The sequence below is a fragment of the Leptonotus elevatus genome, chromosome 14, assembly GCF_054856555.1.
Source record: "Leptonotus elevatus isolate MCC_2025b chromosome 14, RoL_Lele_1.0, whole genome shotgun sequence".
Lineage (NCBI taxonomy): Eukaryota > Metazoa > Chordata > Actinopteri > Syngnathiformes > Syngnathidae > Leptonotus > Leptonotus elevatus.
In genome coordinates, this window is record NC_141252.1 from 8,349,224 (window position 1) to 8,358,843 (window position 9,620).

Sequence of the window (9,620 nt, forward strand, 5' to 3'; positions counted from 1 at the left end):
ATGCAAAATACCATTGACACGCTAATGGAAAATTAGCATCTACTTCCAGGAGTGATATTCCGTCAAATAGCAAATATTCACACATACAGACAAATATTTACTTGTGTCTTTTTTGGGGGGGGTTCCCTCCAAAGCCGTTCCCTGCCCCGACGCCGACCCGACGCTCCCTCCAGAGGACCCTGTCAGATGAGAGCATCTACAGCGGGCAGAGGGGTTCCGTCTCCAGCGACAAGCGCGACACCCCCACCGACCTTCTGTTCAGCTGCTCGACCGTGCCGCGATCCCCCACCGCCCGCAACGCAGCCAGCCGCCGAACGTCGCACAAATCCCTGGGTACGCGTTCGCTCATGTGGCTAAACGCCATTCAAACATTGCGGTGCGGCGTCACTTGTGCGCTTCCTGTTTTCCAGGAAACCTATCTGCTCCGGAGAGCGCCGACTCGGAGCAAGAGAGGGCCAAGCAGCAAGTGCAAGATCCTGCCCTCATGCCCCTCCCTGACACCAGGACGGACAGCCCGCTGGACTGGGCCCACCTGGTAGATGCTGCTAAGGCCTTTGAGGGTAAGATTATGTTGGAAAATTTGAACTGTAACTGGGGGTACCCGAGCCAATTACTTTTCTGCACCTTAGTGATGTATCATCACATAAATGTGACCCGGCATCGCAAAGTGAGCCACACTGACCCATATTTTAGAAATGAAATAAAAAAACGCAACAACCTCAGCTCTCCAGCGATATATATCAACCATTGCACTCCGCTATCATTTTTACTCATAACATTATTACAACATATACAAATACGTAAAATAGACACTCCGCCTTTGGAGCCACGTGCCTATTACACGACTCGAATGAATGGCAATAGGCCAATCAGAGATCAGTATTTTGGGGTCATGAACCCTAGCATAGCAACAGTTGCTATGAGGATATTCATGAGGATTGTTTTTGGAATTCCCAGTTTAATATGAGCTCATAATGACGTAGAATGAGTACGAAATTAGCAAAAGGGAATTGTTCGTTTTACATTGACACCCGTATGTTGAGGAAGTTTGACTTATTGAAACATTATTGCCTCGTATCTCGGAATTTTAAATGTCATGGATGGTGCACGGTTAATATGTAGGTATGCTCAGTTACTGCCATTGTCATGCATGTTCAAAAATTCTTGGAATTTTCAGCTAGTTTCCAACTTTGAAAATTCCCTTTCAGAATTGATTGTTACAACAAAAAAAAAAAGTAAAACTTCCAAGTCAACTTGCAAATAAATGCGTCAAAATGTCATGATTTTTAAATGTATTATTCAATCAATAAATCAAACTTTATTGATATAGCACATTTCATACATTAAATGCAACTCAAGGTGCCATAGTACAATAAAAAGAACCCCCTCCACACACACACACACACACACACACACACATACAAAAAAATAAAAATGGCGACGCACAGAGAAACCTTGTGAGGAATGACACCCAGGAAACACTAGCTAATAACTAAAAGAAAACAAAATAAAAACAGTTAAAATCTGAAAGAAAACAGAATAAAAGACAAAAGCAAAGCTAAAAGACAATATGATAAAAGGAACTGGGAACGAAGAAAAGAAATAAAAGGGGTTTAAAAAAGGTAATTTAAATGCCAAACTAAAAAAAAGAGAGCGAAAAATGTGTGCTTTTTTTTTGCTGCTTATGACAAAACAAAATGTTTAAAATCCCCGGCTTAATTTCCTATATACTAGAAACTTTTTCCAGATTTTCCATGAATTTCACAACCTACACAACCGCAGGCAGGTTATCGCTGCAAATAAGAACCAAAACTCCGCGGAAAACCGAGAACCCCCCGTCATGATAATGCTCATGCAATACCAATCAAAACCAATGGAGTTCACTGTTGGACTTTCTCAACTTCCCAGGAGGTTGCCACTTCTAATAGTAATCTGTACGCGTGTGCGTGCTCCATCCTCCAGAGCAGAGATTGGTCTACCTGGCGGCCCAAGAGGAGAGCGCCGTGGCTGAGAGCGCCGAGGCTGAGAGCGCAGCAGGCGTCGGCCCCCAGCAGGCTGAGCCTCAAGCGGCCCCGCTTAAACAGCACTCGCCCGGGTAAGAGCCATCAACTCACCGGCCGTGGACCATTTGCGCTTATCTACCGGCGTCCGGGCTCTGTGCCTGCAAGAGTTCATTACCACCGAAGACCACTACTGATGAATTACTACCGTTGCTCAAATTGCGGCCCACTGTGTCTCACTTACTCATTGCTTGCACGGTCCCACTTGAAAAATAAACCCTCATCCCAAATAGATATCTTTTATCCTGTAATTACTTTTTGCTATGACGGATATCCTCATAAAATTACATTGGTGTGTTCATAGTTGGACTCTGTTACTCGAACAGAGATTAACTCATTCACTGCCATAAAATGTTTTTTTTTTTTTTAATGAAAGATTATTAAAAAATTAAGGGCAAGAGGCGATTACATTTTTTAATTGTAATTAATCGCATGACTTCACTGGTTAACTCGCGATTAATCACAAATTTCATATCTGTTCTAAATGTACAATAAAAAAAAATTCTAGGTTTTCATACTCTTGTTAACAAAAGTGGGAAAAAAATGTTCAAACTAATAGAAATAGTTCAAATGAATTTTTGACGTTTATAGCCGTCAATGGCAGTGAATGAGTTAAACAGGCTACTAACCAAAACAGCAATCCCTCCATGTCTAAATGACCTCACTTCTAATGAACGGCGTATCCCTAATAACTTGAGAGAGGGCGACGATTCTAAGTAAATAAAGGCCGCGGGCCACTCGGTGAGGAAATAGCTCATTAAAGCTGCGCAGTAGAATCAGTGGAGCTCAACCATTTCAGTCGCCAGGTGAAGTTGCTAACTTTTAAAGCACTTGGACAAGTGCCAGTTTGTCTGACTTAATGTTGCCCCCCCTCCTCCCCCCATTTCACAGTGAGACACCAGCCTGTTTAATGGGGAAAGTCAGCCAACTGGAGTCAATGGTGAAAGCGCTACAGGAAGACCTGAAAAAGGTGAGATGAATCGAAACATTTGGAAGTCTGCACCCAAATTTGAATGTAGGAAGTCATATCAAGTGGACTTGAACTGACGCCATCTTGAAATCTTCATACGATACTCAAAATCTTTATAATGACACTAAGCCCACTGAGCAACACAAACATATGCCAGCATCTCATTTCAGCATTCTCAACTAACAATGACATTGTTTTGTAACTGCCTATAAATGCCACAAGATGGCGCCAAATCACTTAGGATCTGCTCACTCTTTTCTCCTTTTCTTGTAGGAGACGGATGCCAAGGCGTCCCTGCAAAGTCAGATCCAGGGCTTGCGCGAAGACAACCAGCGCCTCCTGGAGGAGTCGTACAGCGCTTCGGCCAAGCTCAAAAAGTTCACTGAGTGGGTCTTCAACACCATCGACATGAACTGACGGCAACCAAGCAGCCACAAGGGAGTACCACCACTAGAACTCAGCTGCACGCGCGTCATTTAGATTTTTTTATTTGCCCTTCAACGAGAACCCATTCATGCTCTTAAAAACCGACGGATGCTTTTTTTCTCTTGGTGTTTACGTCATACCAGTTGCCAACGTCATCTCTCGCCTTGTGTATCGGATGCCGGAGTGATGAGCAGGCATGCGCCCCCTCCCTTAAGAATTGAGCGATGGTGCTGACTTGTCCCTGCATGTCAGAGAAGAGAACCAATCCAAACAACAGACACAATTAATAAATGTCTCGTATTCCTCTGAGAGGGTTGGATGCTGCCTAATTGGCATTTTGTGCAGGACATATTGATTATTTTTCTTTTTTTTTCACTCAGTGCTAACACTGAATATTTTATTGGACTGTCTAAAACAGAATAATGCGCTAAATGATCGTATCCTATTATTGTAGCTATTATTGTAACAAACCGCCTTTGTATAGCACATACTGTAAACACTGTAAAGTCAGGTATCTGTCCCGTGTAAAAGATTGTACAAGCTGCAAGTGTACAGCCGCAGATGCAAACAGTTTATCTTTTGTACAAAAAATAAATAAAAAATAAAATTTGAGGGTAGATTGCGGTTGTCAGGAAAATAGCTTTGATGGCTCATTTATTCCACCATCTTGTAAATATATGATTTATTTTTCTCAGCTCCTCCCCCATCGCCCTCCTTGGTGAGATATTTAAAAGAGTATTTATGAATAAGATGATGTCACAGAAGAGAAAAGCAGCCATACGCAGGTGGGGGGGGGGGGGGTGCCTTCATGTACGCCACACAATCAGACGCATAAAAGTGAGTGTAGTTCATCTGAAAAAAGTTATGAAATGTGTGTATGTCATTATATGTGGAAAAAAAAGTATTTGTTTTTAACTTCCAATGCATTCAAATTGACTGACTATATGTTTGAGAAGGGGTCCAATATTTCAATGGGAAGAATTGACTGGAAATTTGCTTGCACACATTTGATATTTTAAAACAGTGGAAATGATATTAAATTAAAATATATTTACCGATGCAGCTCAATAAATTACAATATCCTCCTAAAAATATATTTTTTTTCTCAGTTGGTCAATTCTAAAAAGTGAAACTCTATACGCTACATTGAGAGTCAAATATTTTGATGATTATACCGAATGAAACGCAAAATTCACCATATGTTGTCCTTCTGAAAATTATTTTCCCATCTTTTTAATTTGTATTAATGAATGAATGTGTGATAGGCATACAGTCATTTCAATAAATTGTAATTACGACTACCTCATTCAAATTCCTGACCAGATTAATGAGAAAAATGCCATTTTAAAAAGACAAAAAATATGTCTGTTCTATTAATTAATTGAACCAATGTACAGAATAGTATCTTACTATATTTTAATGCTCAAATTATAGAAAAGAGCCACTCCTCGTCTACTGTAACGGCCTAAAACATATTTATTTCAAACATGAATTGACGGCCACGTCGAGTGCCGGCCGCCATTTGCCCATCGCTGGTCAACTTTAACATGAGTTTCACTTTTTAAAGTGAACTACTGAAATGAAGAAGCTTTTTGACCATAAAATATTGTAATGAGTTTCACCTATGTATAATATATAACTATAATTTTTTAAATATCACTATAGGTCATATTTTTGTTATATTTTGGGGGGCAGTTTATGAACTTGTTTACTATAGATGAAATATATTTATCTCGGTATTAAAGGCTGTGCCGCATATTTTTTAAATTCCTGTCAATTGAATTTCCCTTTGTGGATTTTAATGAAAGAAAAGCAGCCTTGTGTTGACAGCATGTAAATTATTCTCCAATACATGAAACTGTTTACGCATGCCGAGAGCCTCCAATGTGATCCTTCATCTGGTCCCGTTAAATGTCGATGGTAAAAAAAATCGTACGATTGAAGCTACTGGTGCTTTTTCTGTGATTCTATGGTAAGCCGGACCCCAAAAAGTGTTCTTTTCTATTCTTGACTCTGATACTGTGCAAGTGTGCAGTTCTTCAGGAAGACAATTTAAGACTCACCACAATTGGCACCTTTGTTGATATTTGTATTACTTTCATGACAGCGTTTTGGCAATAGGCAGAATGAGTCAGTGGCCCCTTCTTGAACCTTCATCCTGAACACGTGTGACGGCATGTGACTCTCTTTCCATTCACCTGTGATGTGTACAAAATGTTTATATCTATTAAAGATATTTTGTTCAATTATTATCCGTCTCACAGCAAGGTCATTTGTTCAATGTTGTGAGTGACTATATTGCATGATTGTGCAGGTGTACCTAATGTTGCGGCCTGTGGTTCTACTTAACTCATTCACTGCCATTGACTGCTTTGGACGTCAATTTTTTTTAAGCTATTTCTATTAGTTTCACATTTTTTCCACTTTTGTTAACACGAGTATGAAAATCTAGAAAAAAGTTTTTATTGTATTTCATATAAAATTTGTGATTAATCGTGAATTAACTATTGAAGACATGTGATTAATTACAATTTTTTTTAAATCATCTTTTTTCAAAAAAAGAAAAAATTATTAAAAATTTGTTAAAAATTACTATTTCTATTAGTTTAACATTTTTCCACGTTTGTTAACAAGAGTATGAAAACCTAGGGAAAAAAATTATTGTACATTTAGACTAGATATAAAAATTGTGATTAATCATGAGTTAACTATTGAAGTCATGTGATTAATTTTAATCTAAAAAAAATAATTGCCTGACGCCCTCATTTTTTATAATCTTTTTTTTTTTAATAATCTTTTTTCAAAAAAAAGAAAAGCGTCAGGCGATTAAGATTTCAAAAATTGTTCTTTTATGAAATCTTTTTTTTATTTTTTAAAGAAAAGATTATTAAAAAATTAGGGCTTCAGGCGATTATTTTTTTTAGATTAAAATGAATCACATGACTTCAATAGTTAACTCATGATTAATCACAAATTTTATATCGGGTCTAAATGTACAATATTTTTTTCCCTAGGTTTTCATACACTTGTTTACAAAAGTGGGAAAAAAAATGTTAAACTAATAGAAATAGTTCAAATGAATTTTTGACGTCTATAGCCGTCAATGGCAGTGAATGAGTTAATAGCACAAAGCCGGGCGAGTAGTGTCAGGGCCGTCTGAAAAAGTAAATGGCGAGCTGTCAATAATCTGCCAGCCGACGGCCTCTGGCTGTTTTATTGTGATTACCTGCTGCTTTCCCACTCAGGCATCATTAATCAACCGCGGATAGATGAGTCCGGATAGGACAGATTGATGGATGAGAACAAGCGAAGAGGTGTCGGCTATTGACGTTGAGTGCATTTAGATTGAAGAAATGACACGTTACCAAGCTCCACCAGCACACAGTTGAAGTTGCTTTAAATCACTTTGAACGGAGCAATGAAATTTGTGACACAATTCAAGCGTAATCTGCAAATAACACCTTTGAATTCTGGGATGTCACTAAATCTTTCTCACAAGGTCTAATTGACCTCAAATTTTTTCACACCATTTCAGCTCAATGTCCCAGAAGAATTTTAATTTGATTAAGTACTGTACAAAGTTTGAGGAGGCAGCAATCTCACCAACTTGTTTGACTAACTTGAAATTGCAGTTTTGTCAGATGGGATGATGTCATTAACTCATTCAAATGGAACGTTGACGTCTATAACCGTCAATGGCAGTAAATGTGTTACATGCCTGAAGTCTGATTGACTTCAAATTTCACTCGCAATTAGCCTGATCACTATACCTAATTAATACTAGGTATGTTCGATACCACTTTATTCGAGATCGATATCGATACTCAAATCTTTAGTACTCACCGATACCAAGTGCCGATACCATTAGTACTTATGATACATAAAATTTCCACCCCAAAAAATGACAGAGAAAAAAAATAGAGCAAAATTCCTTAAAATTAAATTAAGTTAATTATACTTTTTCAACTTGTTCATAAAAGTTATTTTGCTTAGAGCATACAATAAAATGTATTTAAAAAAATCCATAAATAAGATGAAACAAATAATCCAGTGGCCAGAAAAAAAAGTCCCAATCAAAATATGTGGTTGTACAACTTATTTTTAAGGAATAGAGTGCAAAGAATAAAATTCAATACAATAAACCATTTAGTAATATCTACCAAGTTAAGGATTCATCAAGCTGTTTAGTGTGTGATGTTTAGTTATATCTTGTTTTGAAATCCATGCTTTTAATTTGGAAGGCTACTCTGTATAGGAATAATTATACATAAAACCCAAAGGGAAACGAAAAAGTCACATTACAAATATAACGTAGTGTATATAAGAGCTATAATTAGCGTCTGCAAGGGCCATAAGGACAACGTTAACAAGGCAATTAAGAGCGCTGCAAACGTAAACGAGGCAATTAAACTCGGCTAAGTTACGTGAGCTACAAACATATGAACCACAGATAAAGGTGATATTACTCACAACAAGAGTACTTACTTATTCTGAGTAATGTGCACCGAAATGGCGCTGCCGGAAGTAATGAAATGACCAAGTGTTACCTCCTAAGGAGACACACAGGAAACGAACGAGACTGAACAAAATTTTTCTTTCCCGCCTCTCGCCCCGTCCGGCCTCTATGATCAAGTGATACCATTTTATCTAAGTTTATCATAATTATTTTTTCTTTCTTTTTTATTTCTGCCTCACATTAATGTATGCGCTCCCACTTACGTTTCCCTGCGTGATAATGATTAAAACTACCTGCTCATGAAATGACCCAATGTTGACCAGCAGAGCTTCCTTCCTACTTCCCATTGTTTCTATTTGTAGAGCTAAAACGCGAGCATGTGTGTGCGTGTCGCTGGTGCGTGCGTGGTGGGCAGCGTCACTTTGTGTCGGCGAACAGGATGTTTAATAATTGAGCTGTCATGCAGATTATAGCAGCATCGGCCCCTTTTATAGGAGATTGAAATATTCCAGCATGTCACCTTGCCTATGTGGGACACGCACCCACATATAGAACATACTATATATACACACATACAGATTAGAAATATTTATAGTGTACGTGAGTAATGGCGGGCTATCTAACACAATGAGTAAAGAAAAAAAGAAGATATGTAGCCTATGATATACCAAAACAACAGTAAAGTGCAACTAGAACACGAAGGAGTCCAATTAGTCCCGTGAGGACAGAACACAAACAGCTGTTTTCCTCTCAAATTAACTGTTATTGTTAAGTTTGTCCGCTGGAGGGCGCACTGACGTCCACTTAAATGACATTCTGAAATTTCTCTGTTTCTCAAAATGTGATGCAAAAAACAACAACGCTCTCTTTTGTTGAGAAATTTTCTTTGAAATAAGACAATAATAATAAATAGGGGGGAATTAAACAAGTTTAACACTCCTATTATAGATGTGGCTAATATTGTTTTAACGGGGTCAAGAGATTTTGTAACTGTCTGTATACAAATAAATGTATATTTTTCTCAAGTGTGAAATTACACAAGTGAGCCAAATTGATGTGAGCTGCCTATTTCTGCAAGTGAGATTTTTCAAAGGGCACATATTAAGCTAATGGACTTTTTATTGTTTGTTTGTACATTTAGTGGTCCATTTCCCATCCCATGATTTGTCAGTTTGGGTGGTGGACAAAGATTCAAAGCCACTTTCAAGTCAAGCCACGCCCACTTTTTTTTCATTCAACCGACACCAGTAACTTCTGCGTTACTTTCTTGGGCAGTGGAGTTTAAATGTAAATAAATACTTCATATTAAACAGAGAGGCCATTTGTGTTGATGTTTTTCTCGTCCAAGCTGGCAAGAACAAGTTTTGCTCCGACCGACCAACCAATCAAAAGACGACAAAATGATGATGTCACTGTTGGCCCTGCGAGGACGGTTGTGAAATCTGCTTGGTCAAAAGAACAGTCCCGTTGCTCATACAGTTTAAATTAAATCAGCTATCACTACTGATTCTGAAGGCTTCGGGGTGGATTTGATTGACATAGCAACACATAAAGGCTGAATTCTGATTGGATGAAAATATGTAACATACTGGAGCCAGTATGCGGTATATGCCACGGAGGAGGCGGGACTTCCGACTTCCTGGTTTTCACACATAAACTTTGTTTCCATTTCCTGTTAGCGACGTGTGGGCAGCGTCCCAGTTCTTGC

At 38.4% G+C, this 9,620-nt stretch overlaps 1 protein-coding gene across 2 annotated transcripts in view; it reads left to right on the plus strand.

Moving 5' to 3' along the window:
* LOC147162841 (signal-induced proliferation-associated 1-like protein 1) overlaps window positions 1-5,708 on the plus strand; it is a 47,238-nt gene extending 41,530 nt beyond the window's left edge. For both annotated transcript variants that reach the window (XM_086094025.1, XM_086094026.1), the window contains exons 17-21: window positions 135-333; window positions 411-560; window positions 1,963-2,095; window positions 2,952-3,030; window positions 3,304-5,708. In XM_086094025.1, the coding sequence (XP_085950151.1) occupies window positions 135-333; window positions 411-560; window positions 1,963-2,095; window positions 2,952-3,030; window positions 3,304-3,447 (705 nt within the window). In that variant the 3' untranslated portion in view covers window positions 3,448-5,708. The remainder of the gene's footprint in view (window positions 1-134; window positions 334-410; window positions 561-1,962; window positions 2,096-2,951; window positions 3,031-3,303) is intronic.
* The last annotated feature ends 3,912 nt before the right edge of the window (window positions 5,709-9,620 follow it).